This window comes from Peromyscus eremicus, chromosome 17 (assembly GCF_949786415.1).
Source record: "Peromyscus eremicus chromosome 17, PerEre_H2_v1, whole genome shotgun sequence".
Classification (NCBI taxonomy): Eukaryota; Metazoa; Chordata; class Mammalia; order Rodentia; family Cricetidae; genus Peromyscus; species Peromyscus eremicus.
In genome coordinates, this window is record NC_081433.1 from 31,502,052 (window position 1) to 31,522,704 (window position 20,653).

A 20,653-nucleotide genomic window follows, 5' to 3' on the forward strand; every position below is an offset into this window, starting at 1 on the left:
CAAGGAGGTGCAGCTAAACTCCCCGAGAGAGTGGCTACCTGACTCTGTTTGGGCAGTCACTCCAAACAGAAGGGTCACAGATGTGAATCAGGACACCAGGAATTCTCACTTGCTTCAGTACTTAGAAAGGGCAAGAAAAAGACAACACGGTTGGGTTGATGCAAACGGTTCAAAACGCCTTGCTTTATAGAACAAATCCGGCGGGAGGATTAGCATATTGACCAGTTTCCTTCCTGGAACTTTGAACATCAATAAAAACCAAACCCAAACACCTACAGCTAGAGAAGCATGGCCACTAAGTTCTATCGCCTAAGAAAATGGCTCAAGAATTAAACACTCCTAAGTGCGTGCTTCAAAAACAAAATCACCAGTCACCAATACGTAAGAAAACATTTCTGAAGCCTTTATTTACAAAAGCTTTAAAAACAAATAATACCCTTTGTTTGCAAATAATGTTTAGTTTAAAAAGGACCGCCCAGTTCCAGCATTTTAGTATCATGAATATCGAATGTACAAGGGAAATGAACTATGTTGCTAACATTTGGAAACTTGCTGATATTACTGACTGAAGTGTAGCTAACACACATTACAACTTGTAGTCCATCACTTCAGGGTTGAGTTAATGATCACCAAAATCTTCCAACACATGCTCTGGTCTGGTCACATATTCTGCATGGCTAAATATTTCACAGTCTCTTGTCAATATATATAAAATAGATTGCAAAGATATACACAAAAAATAAACAAGCATTACACTCCTCAGGTAATTTATTAGCTATATATATGTGTGTGTATTTATACATATTTTGCATTTTGTTGTTTTGCACCAAATCTCTCCATTATTTATTTTTGTAGCATCTATGAAATCACATTTTTTTGCTTTTTAATTTGATATAAAATGTACCTAAAGACTTATCTTTGGACTTTAATGAAATTGATTTGTGTAGTCAACAAATCAAGAACATCATAAATACGCTTATAAAATAAAACAGTAGGGGTAAAAGTGATGGAGTAAAAGGAAGCCAACCAAGGGAGGCGTTGCTGTCATAAAATACAAGTGGAGCTCCACCATCTTGAACTTTCTGGCAGATAGTAAACGTCCAATCACAGGGCTTCTTCCTGAAGGGTGTAAAGCTGGTTTCCAAGTCTTCAGTCACAGAGCAGCCTATGCATGCCAATTAGAAACCAACAGACCCGAGATGTGCTTGGAAGGTTAAACACTACACACAGAAACAGTAGTTACTAGGCTCTTCAGTAGTTCCTTGTCTTTTTCTCTTAGTCCTGCTGAATCAACAATTTGCACAATGCATGTGCTGTACTCTGAATGTCAAAAACAAGCAAATACTGTAAAAAGGCGGCCGATGGTCATTTTTCCAGCTAAGAGCAAGAAAAACCACAATTTCTGATAAAATAGAGGATTGGAATCACTCTCTAAAGTGCAAACTTGATGGTCCACATCTTAAATACCTATAAGTACTGCAGAATAGAGGGAGAGGCATGAAACAGGGAAATAAATTACAGTCAATGCTAGTTAATTTAGGAAAAGGGAAACAAAACCAAGCTCAAGTAGGCAAAGTTTATCAAATTATTCAGTAATGTAGCTTTGTCACACAAGCTTGATAAGAAGTGTATTAAATTAAGGCCAGATTTAACCTGAATGTACTTTTATTTATTAAGATCACAGCTAAGAAAGGCCATACTTAGTACTGAAAGCAGAAAATAAGGGCTACAAAAGGAGGGGAGGTATTGCCTATCATTTAAGGGTTTCAACCAGAGATAAAACCTATGTACAAGCATGTGTGTAATTCGTATAAAAGAAAATAAAAAGACTATTGGATGTCATGACTGCTTGTTGGCTTCCTCTTCATATGCATTCCCTGTGCCATTCTGTACATAGGATGAACCAGAACCAAGGCCATATAAATGACCACAGTATTTGGCATCATCAATATGATCTTCAAAGAACATCTAAAAAGGAATTTTGAAAGAAAAAGATCATTTTAAGCAAAAGATACCACTTGTAATTCATATCTCACACTGTAATCGCTATTCATTAGGTATAACAACTCTGTTTATGAAGTTCCTTTGAGAACATATACTGTCCATTTAACAAATAAGACTGATGCCTCTGACCACAGGCATAATGGACACTTTTTAAAAAGCATAAATCTGTCTTTCTCATTAACATTTATACCATTTTAAAGAGAATTTATGAGCATGGAAACATGGGAACAGACATTTTTATTTCATTAATACAGCCAACTCCACAGACTGAGAGAAATAATGGCAGCAGGGAAGAAGAGGTTATACCATTTTAAGTTGTCTTTTGTCTATGTGCAAGGCTGAATTAACTAAAACTAACCAAATCCTCAACATGTTATAGGCAGTAAACACCTGAACATTCTCACTACATTACTGTCCTTGAAGAAGCCAAGGAAAATAAAGATAATAAGCTGGCGCCGGAAACCCACCATTAACTAACCATTAAGCATTTTAAAACTGAAAATCCAAAAGGTGGTTGTATTGAAACTAAACAAAATATTTACTTCTCATGAGTGGACAATCCAAATAACTTCTGAATCAATACTACCTGGCAAAACAGATCAAATGTGTTCTATCATTAGCATGCTTCTACCAAAAGAACATAGTCAAAATAATTCCACTGCAAATACTTTGCAAAAATAAAATTTTTTTTTTGCAGGCAAAAAAAAAAAAAAAAAATTCACCCTATTATGGTTTGGTAAAATAAAAAAAAAATAATTTTATTATTACCATCAATGAGGTAACCATACCACCCATCATCTAATTATCTAACATAAAAACAGACTGTTTTGCTAAACATCGTCCTTCCATTCCTAACAATTTTATATTCAAGTACTTAATAGGGGGTGGGGGGGGGGGAAGATTCCTGATACAGCTTTTCTTTTTTTGAGATAGGGTTTCTCTGTTTAACAGAACTGGCTGTCTGAGAACTTGCTCTGTAGATCTGCCTGCCTCTGCCTATCAAGTGCTTGGATAAAGGCACGTGTCACCACTGCCCAGCCTGATACAGTTTTTAATTCAACTATACATCAGATTTCAGATTTATTTAACCCCTTATAATTGAAAACCCCATTAAAGACTTAGTAAGAACTCTAAGTTCTACTTTATAAACTCTTCAAAGCAATTAAAGACATGAGCAAATACATTTTCACCACCAATTTCAAGTAAGAGAAGGGCCAACTAAGGAAACCGTCACAAATGCCTGACTCAGAAGGGACACTTACAGGGACTAAGAAAGTCTTCTAGAACTCACTCACTAGTGATCTTTGAGCGTAAATGGTCACTAGCCTCTGGTCTGTTTGTTCCCCTGAGAAATAGGATGTTCACATGTACATAGTTTCTACAGTCAAATCATTTTATAGTCTATAAATAACATCTTTCGTGTACAATAAATGGAATGTTTTTTACTCTATAAAGAATTTTTTCTTTTACTCCCTTTTGAATTACATTTCAGGAGGACTTATTTAACACTTTCACTCGTGTGGTGGATGTAACTTATATAGTACCTCTATTTATATCTTCACTTAGTAGGTTCTTAATGCCCCAAACTTTTGTCATCAGATTTTTAATGTTCTCTATCTAACAAGCAAGAAAAAGGCACTGATGTCTTCATACTTCTCTCATTTTGAAAAAGGCCATTCCTGTAAGCAATGAATCAGATCCTGCTTGGTGTTGAGGTCCTATCCGTTCCAGCTCTAACTGTTCAGCAACTTCCTGTAATCCTCCCTAGAAGGAAGAAAAGTTGCTTATCAAATAGAGAAAAGACTTTGGTACCTGATTTAGACACTAAGAAAAATATGAATTAAATTTTTAATATGTAAAGACTAACCTTGTAAAGATGGCAAGGGGGTTGATACAATAAAAATGAAATAATATATTTGTGGAATTTAAAAGCCTTTTTATCAGAAAATGAAAATTCTAATAGGAAATTTTATCTTAATTATGTATTTTAAGGCACATGACAGGCAAACCATTCCTTAAAGATATGGAGAATGTAGTTCATATTCAGAGTAAAAGTAATCAACCATACTCAGTGTATTGAGCCACCAATCATTAAAAAGTTCAGTAACAAGTATAGACAGTTTCTTTGAAATTATCTACCTATCGACTAAATTGTTTAAAACTAAATAAAGCAAAGACATCACGATCATTCAGATCATTGTCAATATACCACATAACTTTATTTTTTTTGTCACCCAAGAAGAGAACTTTCCAAATATACAACTTTTTAGAATGGTTTGCTATGACTGCTTACAGTAATAGAGCTAGGACTGAAAAAACAAAACAAAAGAAAGTGAACGGAAAAACGAGAGACGAAATAAAAGATAGAAGCAGAATCTACCAATGAATCCTCCTTCAATTCTAAAGCCTTTACTAACAAACCAGACCTTCCCATCCTAGCTTTTGATAGGACTTTGTATAGCAACTGCTTCTGTGCTAAAAATATCATGTGTATTAAGTGTCATGAGCAGCTGCTTGTAACACAGGAGTAGAACAGAAATGAGTGAACAGTACCTTCTCACTGACTGAACTTTTTAATTTAAGCAGCTCACACGGCACACAATAAAAATATTTGGTATTTTCTGACACTTCTGAATAAAGATGAGTAAAAATTTAGTACTCTATTTCTGAAAACTATTATTGTGCAAAGCTGTCAACTTAAAAAAAAAAAAAAAATTCCCGAGCCACATCAAAGCATGGAAGGAAGCCTTAGACTCTCAACACGCCACATGTTTGTATAAGTAGTCAGGATATTCTGCTGGAAGTTAACTTAGGAGAAGACGCCTTGAATTAGACAGAATACAGCCATGAAACTATCTTTTTAAAAACTCCCTAGTTATACGGCACCATACCGACATCAGAGGCAAATAACCTGTGTTAGTCCTATAATTCTCAGTCCATTTGTTGAAATCAAAGCCTCCACATTCAATTCCTCTATTCCTGCTAAAGAAAAACTCTTAGAAGTTCTTACCATCCCCGCAAAGCACAACTCTGTACTTTTCTGAAGCCTGGTTAGAAAACTTGACCAATCTCACTTTTCCTGAAGAAAGGGGCAATACCGACTATAAAACAACCACAGTATCTAAATTTGTTTTTGTGTCCTCAGTTATAACTTAAATTCACACCAAAACCCAGCTACTAAAACCCCACACACTGTACTGCCAGGGATATGTGCCAACTCAGTGAATTTGCTCTTAAGCCAAAGAAGTACTTTTCTTTAAACAGGAAATGTTTGTTTTGATAAAAGTAATGTTCAAAGGTTAAAAATAAATGGTTATACACGTTCAGTTGTATCAGACTAAGCTAAGCCTAAGGTAGAGCCTACACATTTACTATAGCACTTACACCTAACCAGTTCAGCTATGTAATTAAATCATAAAAACATCACATTTCAACAAGAAATAAAGAACATGTCTGTAATCAGGACAGTCTTAAGGAAAAACTCAATCACACACTACTGGATGTCTCTGCTGGCCAACCCCAACCTGCGTCTCTAGGACAGTTCTGTGTGCTGGGAGCATGCGCACCTCTGTAATGGGACCACTGCTCCTCACACTTTTCTTTCAGTTCATGATTCTCTCTCTATCTGGCAGCAGTAACAAAAATCTGACCCTTAGCTTGACCTTTGTTAAAAATTTATTCTGGGGGCTGGAATTGGTTCAGTAGCTAAGAGCGCTTATCTACTGTTGTGGAAGATCCAGGTTCAGTTCCCAGCACCCGCTGGGTGACTCACAATTGCTCATAACTCCAGTTCCAGAGGGTCTGACACCCTCTTCTAGTAACTGCCAGTTCTAGCTATACAGGTACACAGAACAGACACACATATAAGTCCTAAAAATAAATAAAGAAATAAATACAGCAACCTTATTCTGGGCTGGAAAGATGGCTCAGCAGTTAAGAGCCTTTGCTATTCTTACAGAGAACCTGGGTTCAATTCCCAGCACTCACATGGTGGTTCACAACCTCCATAACTACAATTCTAAGGGATTAAATGCCCTCTTCTGACCTCCTTGGGCAGCAGGCACACATTTGGTATGTAGATACACATGCAGGCAAAAATACTCATATACATAAAATAAATAAATTTAAAACAAAACAAAAAAACAATCAAACAAAACATAAACCTAAAAACACCACCTCATCCTGCCAACATAAATATTGCAGCTTTGAAGAAGGATTATCTATACATATTATTTCTGTTAAGAACAGGATCACATAATTTAACAGCATTTAACATAACTTTGAAAATATGGCTTAAAACATTCAGGCCTAAGACATTACATAAGTTACTTGGGCTAACTCAGTGGTTCTCAACCTTCCTAATGCTATGACCCTTTAACGCAACTGTATTAAACTCCTCGTGCTGTGGTGACCCCCAACCATAAAATTATTTTCAATGCTACTTCATAACTGTAACTTTGCTACTGTTATGAACTGTAAGGTAAACATCTGTGTTTTCTGATGGTCTTAGGTGACTCCTGTGAAAGGGTTGTTCGAACCCAAAGGGATCTCAATTCACAAGCTGAGAACCACTGGTTTAACCAATGTGTTGTTCCAGATAAAGTCATCTGAAGCCTTACTTTGAGATTTTTGCAGCTCTTCATGAGGTACTTCACATCATAAATGACAGGAAAAAATAATCGAAGGATCTCAAAGAAATCAAGTTCTTCTTCAGGCAAGTTAGAGTTGGTCAGGATTTTGATTAAATAGCCAAAGTCATAACCACTAATAAAAAGATTAAAATAATAAAAAAAAAAGCCCATCAATAACATCGAAAGAAATTAGTTTTTCAGATACAAAGTTTAACAAATCATGCTATAGACAAAAGGAATAAAAAAAAATGTGCACACAGGAACAAAGAAAGGAAACATATTCCTAACTGCAATGCAGAAATGCTGTGAGCTTATGGCCCAGTGATTGCTCTGAGTCCTAAGCATGCGAGACTATTAATTCAACTCTATCGTCTAAACTAACATTTTTCTGATACTTAAGAAAATTCTGGGCTAGGGAGATGCTGTTCAAACATGAGTATTTGAGTTTGATCCCCAGCACCCAAGTAAAACCTGAGAGTTATGTCAACCCCACAAAGAATACACCCATGCACCTACACACATAAAATAAAAAAATTCTAAAAAAAAAAAAAAAAAAATTAAACTATAATGGACATTAAGAATGATGAATGGGAAAGAGAACAAAAAAATGTTAGAAGCTAGCAAGACATGACATTTCAAAGGCAAAAATCATGTAAAAGTTTGTCATGATTTACAGGAAATGTCAACACCTCCCGATTCTATAGAAGTCCCTAACAGAGTATTTCCTTTCCCCTAAGTGACTTTATTAGTATGTACATTTCCTCAAATGCTGTTTTTACCTCAGTACAATTCTCCACGAGATATTATCAATAGAAAAGTTAAACATGAACAAAGAAGAAGTGAGAACTGGCTTTTCCCTACATGATACACTCAGGCTCCTGCTGTCTGTCTCAAATGGAGAGCACACAAGCTCATGACTTTCCGCAGCGCCCAACTCCCTCCCCTGAACTCCTCAGACACTACTTCCTATTGCAGCCTGCAACAGCAGCCTTCCCTAGGTGCCCAGTTCCCGGAGATCTCTTCATAGCACAAATGCTTGCCGGGACTAGCCTTTAGGAACATGGACTTTCTCCACTGCTTAAAGGACAGGAATCACAGTTCTATCTTTCCCTTACATATAATTCAAACTCATATTTGGTAAATGACCTCTCTTTTGGAGATACAAAATAAAACTTTTATTTGATATTCATTATTTTACTTTTAATTTGAAAGGGGAGTTGTTTTACCACAGATCTTTAGCATAAGCACCCAAGAGCAGAAAGCTTACATTTATTAATTTGCAAAGAAGTGACCTTTCCAGTTACCTTAAATACAGTACTATGGCTTTTGCTTACTTCTAGTAAATACTATAGTTTAGAATTTATATATACACATAAGTATTTATGTGTGTAATTTACTTATTCATTTTTTTGGACTAGGTTTCACTACTAACTCTGGCTGGGCTGAAGTTTAGTTACTATGGAGACTAGGATAGCCTGAACTCAAGACATCTACCTGCCTCGGCCTCCCAAGTACTGGGATTAAAGGTACCATAACTAGCAGGATTTATAATTTAAAAAAAAATTAATAGAAATAGACTAAAACATGAAAAAAAAATTTTCATGGAATAATCTTATAAATATACCACACGCTAATCTAGACTGAAGAGTTGATGAAAACATGAACCCTGCTTGGTTTTGCCCATCTTGCTATCCCCAGTGCTGAGTCAATAGTACTTATTCAAAATATTTTTTGAGTCAATGATGTGTTATACAAACTAAAGAACTAGTTACTTTGTATCTTTACAAGTGGGAACATAGAGAAAAGCTGGTATCCGAGAATTCTTATTTTCAGTACTTACAACTTAAAACTCACTATATAATACCACATCAAAGTCTACTTCAGGAATTACCCACCAAGACAATCATTCCATGTGGAAGATTCTTATTGGAAAAAAAAAAAGTGTAAAGGCTATCAAGATTAGTGTAGCTCTGACTGGCCCAGAACTTATTATATAGACCAGGCTGGCCTTTAACTCATGAAATCCTCCTGCCTCTGCCTCCTGAATGCTGGAGTTAAAGACGTGTGTCACTGTGCCTAGCAACACAGTACATTTTAAAAATCTAAGACTACAGACAGAAACCCTGTTATCAGATAGACAAATTAATTAAAAAGCAAAAACAAAAACAACCAAAACTATAACAAAGGTCACTTTTTTCCCAGAACTGCTAAATCAGTTAATTTACAAAGGAAAACATTTTCTCACACCTGCAAGTGAATTAACTTTTATAAAAGTGAATTAACTTCCCTGTAACTATCCATTTTTATTTTTATAATAATAAAGAATTAAACGTTATCACGTTCTGAATATATAAAATACTAGATGCTTTAAATAGGTTGTAACTGACCATTGAGAGAAATCTCTAAGATGTTTTTTGCTAAGGACAGCCTTCCCAATTACCTCATCCAAAAATTAAAATCACCTAATATCCATTCTTGGCATTCTCTGTTGATCAGTTATTCTTTATAGTACTTATTATTGTGTAACAAACCACACTTAGGTCAAACAGTGTTGGTTTACCTTCAGCAGAAAGGAAACTACACAGGGAGGAAAATTCCAGTTTGTTGTGTTAACTTTTAGGATCCTAACACAGTGGCTCCCATCAGGAAAGTACCACTAAGTTTTTAAATGGATGGCTTCCTTATATATATATATATATAAAAATGGTTAAGACCCATGAGCGACACAAATCCCCAATGGTTTGCCAGGTATTAGTGAAGGTTTGTTCTAGCTTATGTTCTTTCCACTAAGCAACATTATCTCTCACAGGCTAAAACAAATTCCTTGTTAAGAGGTAAAGTGGACAACATTTTTCTCAAGTGAGGTAGAAGACTACCTCTCATGGTAGTTAATTCTTTCTAGAACCAAGCATAGAGCTGATATGCGACCCAAGTAAGTGTAAGGCAGAGATAGGATGCAAGCATGCTGCAATCTTTTTATTATTTTTACCTATGAAATGATAACCATTTGACCCCTTCACAAAGAACCACTCCTGAAGTCATAAGAAGTTCTGCAAAGTATTGGGTCTCAATTCCTTCCTCCTCGTGTTTTTTAAACTGGATACCAGATGTTGTTAGTAGCTCTATAGAGTCCTGAGCATACATGTCCTCCCTGCCAGGAGAAAGAGAAAAATAATGTTCAAGACCACCATCACTTTAAACAGCTGTTCTCCCACTCACACCTACAACTACAGTGCAGACACAAGACAGGACTGGTTTGTCTTATGTCCAACCATCCGAGTGCTTCACAACTCTCAAGGAAAACAAAACTTAAAATATCCAAAAAGTAAATGATCATTCATAATAGTCCAATGGTGAGTTTTTAACCCTTACCATCAACTCAATTTCGTTAGCTTCTACACATTCTATACACTTCACTGGGCTTAAAAAGGGTCTTTTACTCACCAGAGGCTACCACAGACATGCTCTGTTCAGGAGCTCTCAGTCTCCGCAGCTATTCAGTGCTGCCAGATGGAGCTGTACCACAGCTATGAGGGGCTATGCCCACCTCTCATGCTCTCAGCAGGACCAGGAAGGAGACACCAAGTGGCAAACATCTCTTGTGGCTGAGTTAAACTACATTCCATCTTAAAGAAAAGGCAATGCCTCCTCTCACCAATGAGGAGCCTTTCAGTGGCTCCAGTAAGCAGGGAACTGTTCAGAATTAAGGACTCAGTTACGACAGCAGTCTCTTCCTCCAGCAACCACATACCTACATTAGAGGCAAACATAATCCTAGAAGACTACCTTCTAAAACCAAGCCAAGACACCTAACTATAAGCCAGCCCTTCAAAATTTTACTGAAGCCAGAACAAAGGCACTTCTAATTCCCAAGCACAAATATGTTAAATATCCAAAATATTATAATAAAAGTTGAGGATTTATGAAAAAGTATTTTGTGGATTTACCATTAACTTATATTTACTTTTTTAACTTAATACTGGTTTCTACCATTAGCAAAAGAAAATTTCTATGAAAGACTTTAATAAAACTAACAATACCAAAACAAAAGTTTGACTTTGACCAAAAGTATTTTTGTAGTTTACTCTCTGGAAATCAATTTCTAACACAATGTCAAAGGTCACTTTTAGTTCCCACATTGTCAGGAGGTAATTAACAAAGCTAAGAACTGAAACATTTAAAAACAGAGAGGAGCCACAATCATCACATTACATCATCATTTCTCTTGGAAAATTCTTTAGGAAAGATAAAATAAATTCAACGCAGTTTTTTTGTTTTGTTTTGTTTTTTTTCCCCCCAGTTATACTAAAACTAGGTCCCGTACATGAGCATTTCACCACCAGGTCCTTGGGCTCACACTGAAGTATGTTTGAACAAGTGTAACCAACCAAGAATACAGCAGACTGTTCTCCAGGCTCACATTGCTCTTAGCCACATGCTCAACTTATTATGTTCAACATCACATAACCATGACCAAACTAAACAATAGATCAATGAGGTAGGACAGTGAGTTTTGTGATATTTGAGTCATCGTTACCCACACTTGCCCAATGATAATAATCACCAGGGGAACTTACCAAAAATATGGATTCCCAGGTCCCATTGCAGTCCCAGACCTATTGAATCACAGTTCCCAGGTGAGAGACCTGGAGGAGTACCTCGGGTATTTTATAATAAAGTAAGATTGGCAAACAAAGACATATGCACAGTCCCTTTCTCTCTTCTGCAGAGTTCACATAGCTTGCTCTAAGCATTGTAGAAATGAGACTTTTAATATAAAGTTTAGTACAGATCCATGCTTTACAATACCCAGCTCTTAACTATATGGGTAAGGGAAATCTCTAGGCAGGAAGATGGAAATTTTCTATAGTAAGGTAAGTGTAAGAGCAATTATGAGTCACATTTCCAAATCAATGCATTGTCCTTTTCTGATGATACCAAATTTGAAAAGGTCTGCATTCTTCCTCCTTTACCCTTAAATACTCTAGCAATAAAGGGGAAAAAATACTAAAACTAACCTTAAAAAGTAACTATAACATTGTTTAGTCAAAATGGAAGAATTTCTGCTGGTGTTGGCTACTGCCTATTAGATCCATTGTTCAGAATTATGAATGGTATTAAAGATTAATCAACTCCTGATGTTTAAGATAGCAAAATATCTAGTTATGGCTAACATGAGTAAAAACCATGTAAAAATTTCTAAAGACTTCCCCAAAGGTAGAGGTATACAGCTATCTTCAGTTAACATCCTAAAGATCCACTATCTACTAACTCACACTATGTAAAAGTACCAAATTTACTACTTTTATAATATGAACAAATCCTATTATAAAAACTCACACTTCTAAATCTAAATATGTGTTCTCTTTAACACTGAGTTAATGAGAAGTAGTTCTGGATTACCTCCCACATGCCTACCACAGAGGTGATAAAGTATCTTGTTTAAATGTCATTTACTGCCATATACACACTTTCCTTTATAAGTCAAATTTGCTTTCATAAAAATATAAACTCCAATATACTACAATTTATGCTACAATCATAGCTAAAATATAAATACACTGGAACAGTTACAAGATGGTTAGCCACCTTTAGTTTTTAATAAACTCAAAGAAATTAATAACACAAAAATATCCCTAAAACCATAAAGGCTATGAATGACAAGAAGACAAATAAAAAGAAAATATTCTCACAAGTCAAATTAGCAAGCTATTAAAAAATACGATATTTACTATTTTGATGGATGAAACAGGATAGGACTTAACAACCTGTGACTACAACTTCCAGAAAGCAGTAGCAAGCCCACCTGCCTGTTTCTCAATATGTACATATGTGCCTAGTTAAAACTTACTTAAAATACCTTAAATATTCATTCTGTGAATGGATAAATGAAGCTTAACACTGTTTTTACCTTTGGATTTAGATCTTTCCTTCCAATAAAACAATCACGAAGTTTTCTAAAGATACACAGCTATTCCATGATTGATGTTATGTTCTGATAAACTCATTAGGACTTAGAAAAACACAGTAACAAAAGGTGGAAATACTATTAAACTACCTAAGAAACCAAGCATCAAACCAAACTTGGCAGCAGAGTACAAAGCAAAATACCATTGTTTATATACAAGAGAGTGGCTCACTTGGAAATTGTGCTTGCTATTGTTACTCAACACTTTACAAGAGTATACATTGCTGCCTAAGAAAAAAGTCAAAATTCTAAATTTAACATCTCATCTATTGAATACATCCTACTTTTGTACCATTATAAAGTCAAAAAGGGGTAAGTTAAGCCCTCTTAAGTAAGGAGCCATAGGAGTGTCTCACTAAAGAAGAACCTAAAACATATACCCTAATCACTCAACCACAGCAAATAGATATACTACAGTACATTAAGAAAAAGGTCAAGTAAATGATTACTTAGAACTATGAATAGCAGTATCACACAGAAATGAGATGTCCTTAATATATACCGACTATAGTAAAATAGTTACAAAACAATTAGAAGGAAGTATTGGAAATAATAGTTGTTGCTAATAGTTGTTTCAATGTTTCATACTACCCTGTTTCAAAAAGCATGTTATTTTTGTAAACAAAAAGACAAAAAAAAGTCAGTAAATATGCTTTATAAATCACAGTCTTATTTTGTTAGTTATGTTTGCTTCTTTATGTCTAAAGTGCATACACTTTAAAGTTAACAGCCAGTCCTTAAAAAAAAAAAAAAAAAGCCAGATGGTGGTGGCACATGCCTTTAATCCTAGCACCTAGAGGGAGAGACAGGTGGATCTCTGACTTTTGAGGCTAGCCTGGTATACAGAGTGAGTTTCAGGACAGCCAAGGTTACACAGAGAAATCCTGTCTTAAAAACAAACAAAACAAAGCAACTCCCCACACATCCAGTCCTCATGTTGGTAAATCCACACAGGGCAAATGTGTTTACCTCACCAACCACCTTTCATACCCAAAGAGATAATGGTAAGGCGAGAAAATGGTACTGAAGCAAAACCAACAGTTTTTAGGCTACAATGGCAGTGGTGGCCACAGCCCCAGCTCACTCCCTAGCACTGAAGCTAAGCTCTCATTTAGGACACTAGACCAGTCACTGTGCTCCTTAACTAAAGCTGCACCTCTCTATACTGTTAGAAAATCATCAAGGATTGTAAAGAGGAAGCAAACCATCGTAGCTTTACAACAAACATTAGTAAAGATAAGCTTGCTTCCAATCCCACACCACAGTAAGTATAGTAATTACGATGATAAAAATCCCAAGATGCCTAAAGAAAACCATTTTTACATGGAGAACATTATCTGTTCCTAAATGTTTGTCATATAATACTGATCTAGATACTACAAATCATACTTCAAAGATTCAGAGGATGTAAATAATAACTAAAACTTGAAATGAGTGCAGGTATTTCTTACATGTATGCTACTCTGAAGTATCTATTCAAATCTACTCCAAGTATCTATTAATACGACACACACTGTAACCATGATGAATAATGATTTGCATTTACTCCCCTGATGCTAACGTGAAACCTGAAAGGACACTGGCAAACCGAGAAGCACCCTGACTTGGACCAAAGCAAATCTAAACACAAAAGCATTCACCAGCACAGACAACAGACAGGAGAGATGGGAAGTCCTCACTGTACTGTAGAGCATCACACCCTGACACATTCCTTCTAGACATTCAACAAGGTCAATTTCACCATTCTTCAACATGTCCAAGATGCTATCATGACCTTTTCCACATTAGGCAGTACTACTTTTATCTTCTCAATGGCTTTTGTTCTGCTTAACATTTTTCACTTAGTCTTCTTAATTTTTAAACTCCATTTTTCATTTATTTATTTTGTGTGTGTGTGTGTGCCTACACATGTCCATTATGGGCACATGTGAAGCTTAGAGCATAACTTAAGTCAGTCTGTTCTCGCCTACTATGTTCTGAGCATCATACTGAGGTCATCAAGCATGGTGGCAGGCACCTCCTCACTGAGCCTCCTCACCAGCCTTTATACTCTTTTCTTTACCGTTTCTCATGACTTTACCATTAGTATAAATAGTAGCAAGACTTGGCAGTGAAACCAGCTCTGTCTGAATAAGGAAAAACAAAACATTGTTCAGAGACTAATAGGAAAGTCACTGCTACAAAAACTACTATCTAGCAAAAACTACCAACTTTACCATCCGACACAGATGTATTAGTTACTGCTCACAAACTGGGTATCTTATGTAAAAAAACAAAAAGCCAAACAAAACAAAACAATCCTATGGAACCTTGAAGAAATAAAACAGCAAGTAACTAAAGAGTCTTCATTTAAGAAAAGGCTGGAAGGCCATTTCTAGTTTGTTCCAGATTTGTAGTACTGAAGAAATGTTACACAGTTGCAGTGGAGATGAGCACCTTTAGCCGGTACAGGCTCTAGAGACTACTGCCACTATGGTACTAGACATGAAAATACTCAGTATTATTTACAGTTAACACATGCATTTTAAAGATACACAGCTGCACCACTGACACCAACATCCCTAAACCCATCAGTCCTGCTATTCACTACGTCTTCCATGTTAAGAAGTACATACTCAACACGGAAGAGGAACAAAGAATTCTTACAATGGCACTAGCATTAATCTTCTTATCATCTCTGTTGCTATTTTTCAAATGAGATGTTTGATATTATACAAATACAGGCTACCAAACATAAAGGCACTAAAATATTGTTACATAATGCAGAGAATATTATGTATTTTATTTCCGTACTTAACAGAAATAATATGCCCCTGTCCCCTAATGGGAATTTACAATCTGCAGTTCAGAAGCACATGAGCTCCATGATAGTTATGAATGTGGCCCAACACAAAAGTGTAAATTGTGTTAAAAAATTGTAATTTTTTTTTTTCCATTTTAAAACCTCACTGCATGGTACTTGAGCATGAACTTTGCCAATGACAACATTGTGTCATAATGTCAAAAGGATGGACTCACCTCCATGTAGTTCTCTCAGCTATCAAGACTACAATAAATAATGTAGAACTATTGTAATGAAGGAAATGGAGTTTAGACCCGAGATTTGAGTTAGACATCAGATTCTGGTATACCAAAGGATCAAGAATACTATTATATTTCCTGTATTGTAGATCAAGGTTTTGTGGGTTACATGGGAATAGTCATTAAAGAACACAGATTTGAAAGAAAATATACTTAACTTTCCAATAAACAACTTATTGAATGTGATAAGTATCTACTTAAGATGCAAAGTATGAGTGTAATAAAAAAAAATCTCTTCACAGGAACGGTGACTATTTTAACAAATGTATAGTGGACTGAGGCTGTAGCTGAATGGTACCTGCTTGCTTAGCAAAAGTGCCTCCCCAGTTGTATAAATTTCAAATTGGGCACAAAATAGTGAGTTTTAGGTGTGGTGACACACGCCTTCAATTCCTGCACTTGGGAGGCAGAAGCAGATGGATCTCTGGGAGTTTGAGGCCAGCACTGTCTACATAGGTTAACATTCTAAGCTAGCCTGGGCTATGTAGTGAGACCCTGTCTTAAAAGAGCAAAACAACAGTAAAATGTAATGGTAAAATCAATATCCTAAGAGTTATGTCTTAGGACCCCAGGTTTAATCTGCAGCACCTTAAATAACGACAAACAACAACAGAAAGCCTTAACAAAAGTACAGTTTTACAACTTTCTGGAAAAGCAGCAGTCATATTTTAGAAATAACATCTCTATAACTAAACAGTCTTTGCAATTAGAAGTTTTTATTATCTCAATTCTCTTTGCCTCATAATAATAAGCTTAAGCTTTTGAAATTCTCTGTGCAATAAATTTTCAGAGAAACTACAGTAAATACACTTACAATTTCACTACATTAAAAATCAATTCCTAAAATTAAACTAGAAACAAAAAGTTGGGGTTATATATTTATTTCCCACTTACGTCAAATTAAATTTAAAATTAAACTGCCAAGTTGAAGTTCCTGGAGGGTATTCTCCTTGCTCATTCATAAATGTCAGTCCTAGCTGAATTATCTTTAACAAATCTACATTACATCGCAATAGTTGGTACTGGTAGTCAGCATTGCTCCTGAATTCTCCAATGGGCCTTGCAACAACACCTGGAAACTCGGTGTCCTGTAAAATAATTTTGAGATTCATTATTTACTAAATGGTCATAAACAGACTCCATAAACTCTCAGGATAATTTCTGAGGCAAGTCAGAGAATTCTATTACAATGATATTCTGTATGTTCACACTCAATTATTAGGTATTCTTTAAGTACAAAGAGTATTACTTTTTAGATCCCAAAATTTTATAAACTTAACTACTTTTTCTTAGTTTAAATTTGTCAATAAATTATTACCTTGTACAGATAACTCATGATAAACTCAAGCAAATATTTGCTTCATATCCAAGAAAAAGAAAACTTACACAAAGCATGTCAAGATTCCCACTCCCTCTTATAGGCTGTTATTATTTCTGTACTGCAGCTATTCCATATCATCTGAGAAATAATGACAACTAGGAATTTCTGCTGCCTATAAAATAACCCTCCCTGCCCAAACAGAAAGTTTCAGTCCTAACTATGGAAAAGTACACCTTTATTACATAGGTAATGAATGTCTATGTATAGATATTCCTATTTTAAGCAAGCATCCTATTCATTCTCAGAGAAGCACTTTTTTTTTTTAAACTTGTGATACTAAGAAAATTAAATTATATTTTAGTTTGGCATGAGAATTCAAATTAAGGCCAGCTAAAAACAAAAATGAAATAGTAAGTCAATATGAAACAGCAAAGAAATCAAAACTTCTTGAATTTAGTACAACCACCTGCCAATTATTAGATTCTATAATCATGATACTAGACTTGAGTGGGGCTGGAAATAGAAGTGTAAGACACTAAAGTACTGCTTTCTAGAGCTAATAATCGAGTGGATCTAGAACACAAAAAAGTAGCTGTAACAGATACAGAGTGCAGTAACAAGGCTGAAAGTAACTGCACTCTAAGCAGACTGAACACCACCTACAAGAACGGAGCTGTTTAACAACCTAGTGTGTTTCTGCAGCTTTAGCAATGTTTTCCTAAGAGATTTAATTGGGTTTTCCTTTGTTTGAAAAAGACACCCCAGAACTCACTGGCTTCTGAAACCTTATCTGGTACTAGTAGCACAGCCTTGGGCTTGCTTAGAACTAGCTGACATTCTTAAATGGGCTTTAGTGTTCTCTTGTTGAATGTAATCAGTTTCACAAAATTTCAACATCACACAAGTATACTTTGTAACTATGTCCCAACAAAGACAAAAAAAAAAAAATGTGTAAACCATAAAAATGATTAAGTTTCTCAAGCTAGCTAATGCCCTCTGCAGCCTTGGTATCACCCTTGTCTTCTCTGCAGCTAAGACTCAGTAAGAACCCACAGGAATACCAGTCTCCTGAGAGCATCTAATCCACACAAAGCCTGTCTCCTGTAAGCCCTTAAAACCACCTGACACAAGCCCAAACCCTAAAGTATTTCTAAAACTTTTATTCAGATGCTCTTGACTCCTAATGCCTTGTCAATTAATGCTAGCAGTAACAAACTCAAGCTATCAAATACAGGCTTGTTTCTGATGGGCTTTGCTGGAGGGACTAGGCAATTTTTTTCATGATTAAATTAATCCCTTGATATCAATGAAAAGGGTTTAATTCAAGATTTCTTAAATCCCACTTCAGGGCCTGGAGAAAGAGTTCATTTGGTAAAATGCTCGGCGTGCAAACAAGAGGACTGAGTTCAATCCCTAGAATCTATGTTTTTAAAAGTGCATGGTCCACGTGCTTGTAATTTAAGTGCTTGGAAAGCAGAGGCAGGTGAATCCCTGGGGCTTCCTGGCCAGACAGCCTTGTTTAATCAGTAAGCCCCAGGCCAGTGAAATAACGTACACACACACACCCCTAGGCCAGTGAAATAACACACACACACACACACACACACACACACACACACGTACAAAATTCCTACTTCACCCTCACAAAAGGCATTTTAAAGATTTAGTCAGGTCCATACCATAGCAACATAATTATATTTTCGGATAACGTGACGAATTTTCTTCATCTCTTCGTCCAGGTTACAAGCCCAAACTTCACAAATTCTTTGGCTATGATCTACAGTGGCTGCTGGCATAGTGACAGCACAAGGAGTCTAGATGCCGAGCATCAAAATGTTACACTTGATTGAAGATTTGTTTCATAAAAATATTTTACCCTTTATTTGTGTACCTGTTGAAATAAAAACCACCTATATTATGAATGTGAATCATAAAATAGGGCTGGTATAAACTTAAGGTTACTTGTTCAAAGTTTATAATTCATAACAAAATCAAGTTTTAGAAAGTTACTTTGCTTAAGGTACACAGTTAATATATATATAGATAATAAAGCACAACATCGATTTCCCAGTTGAATACAAATTTCACTGATTAAAATCTGCTCCCAGTTCAACACTCCACACAAAGCTATGATCCATTTCAAGCTTTAAAAAAAAAACAAACCGAAATTATTAAGATAAAATGTCCCCGTAACAAAAGTAGTGCTTGCTTTTATCCTAACAAAACACTTAAAATCTTACTTGATTAAAAAATTCTGCATTACTGGTGTTGGTATTCATTCAAACCAAATCAGAGGAAACATCAAAAACATTTAAAAGTTCTGAGAAAGCGTCAGGCAATCTCAGAAATCAATGTTCATACGGCAGGAGGCAGAAAGAAAGAAGGCAATAAAATATGGGCACCTAAGATTTTCGAATTTCAAACAAACAAACAAACAAACAACAACAAAAAACCAGACCATTTCTCCTGGCTAGCAAAGCGGGACCTCAGGTTTCTGGTCCATAAACACAAGGTTTACGTTATACGATGGTGAGGTATAATACAAACAGAAGATTTGATTCTCAGGCAAGAAAACACCAAATGTTAGACCCCAACAACAAAGACCCCAAACAAACAAACAAACAAACACACAAAAACGAGTAAAAGAGGATGGCCTTGTGTCCTCAACTCGTAAATGGAAGCTGGAGTCATCTCAGCCCCCCAAGGTGATACTGGGCACGCCTTCTTTTCCTCCCTTCTCGCTGCTAACCCGGGCGCATGCACACCCTACGGAGACACTGCAATTGAACACTGCTTCCCTCCACCCCTCTACTCTACTGCGGTCTCGGGGGGTAGTGGTAGTGTGGTGGGGGGGCCCTGAAGAGGCACCAAAGGCCTTCTCATTACTGAGGTCGCATGTCCTCCGTGGGCTCCCCGCGCAACGTGAAGAAAGCACAGACGCGTTCATGTCAGGGATAGGAACTCGCTTCGCCGGCACACGGCCAGGGTGAAGGTGCTGACAGCATTCACCAGAGCCAGAAGGGACTCGCAAGCCCCTGCGAGGACGAAGCTACGGGGAGTTCTCAAGTAGGCCACCGCCCTCCACCTCTCAATTTCCTCCCCCACAACGGAGTCCCAGGTACAAAGCGGTGGCGTCATCACTGCGCGCCGCACTCCTGACAGCCTCCCCCCCCGCCCCTCCCGGGGGGCCCGTTACCCCCCGCCCCCCTCCTTCCCTGCCGGCCAGCTCGGTCCGCCACAGCCGCGCTTCGGCGGGCGCCATCGCGCGCCCTCTCAGGTTCCCACTCCCGCCCCCCCGTGGCCCCAGCTCGCCCGGGCCCCGCCGGATCTACTTGTGTCTCTGAGCTCGCGCCCCTCCTCTTCCTCCTCGCCATAGAGATCGCACCCGGCGGCGACGGCGGCGGCGGCGGTGGCGGTACCGACGGCGGCAGCGGGTGCCCCATAGACACCTCTCGCCCTGGAAAGGGGAGAAAGGGGAGCTGGAGCGGCGCTGCCCAGCGCGGCGCCGTCGCTCCTCACACGTCCTGGGCGAGGGCGCGGCATGATGACGTCGGGCCCCCCCCCGAGGGGGCGGGGCGCTCGGGAGGCGGGGCGGGCAGGTGACGGACGCCGGGCCCCGGGGAAGCTCCGGGCGAGCGGCGGGCGGGC

At 37.4% G+C, this 20,653-nt stretch overlaps 1 protein-coding gene across 3 annotated transcripts; it reads right to left on the minus strand.

Annotated features, from left to right (window-relative positions):
• Positions 1-382: 382 nt before the first annotated feature.
• Cnot7 (CCR4-NOT transcription complex subunit 7) lies at positions 383-20,551 on the minus strand. Of its 3 annotated transcripts, none has more exons than XM_059245044.1 (7): positions 20,338-20,551; positions 18,685-18,896; positions 16,579-16,772; positions 9,625-9,786; positions 6,624-6,768; positions 3,658-3,768; positions 383-1,968 (listed from the first exon to the last, which is right to left on the minus strand). In XM_059245044.1, exons 2-7 carry the CDS (start codon positions 18,799-18,801, stop codon positions 1,840-1,842), a joined length of 858 nt encoding a protein of 285 aa, XP_059101027.1. In that variant the 5' UTR covers positions 18,802-18,896; positions 20,338-20,551; the 3' UTR covers positions 383-1,839. The 3 variants fall into 3 exon arrangements, with proteins under 3 accessions (XP_059101027.1, XP_059101026.1, XP_059101028.1); XM_059245043.1 differs by lacking the exon at positions 20,338-20,551 and adding an exon at positions 19,892-20,143; XM_059245045.1 differs by lacking the exons at positions 9,625-9,786; positions 20,338-20,551 and adding an exon at positions 19,892-20,144.
• Between the last annotated feature and the right edge of the window lie 102 nt (positions 20,552-20,653).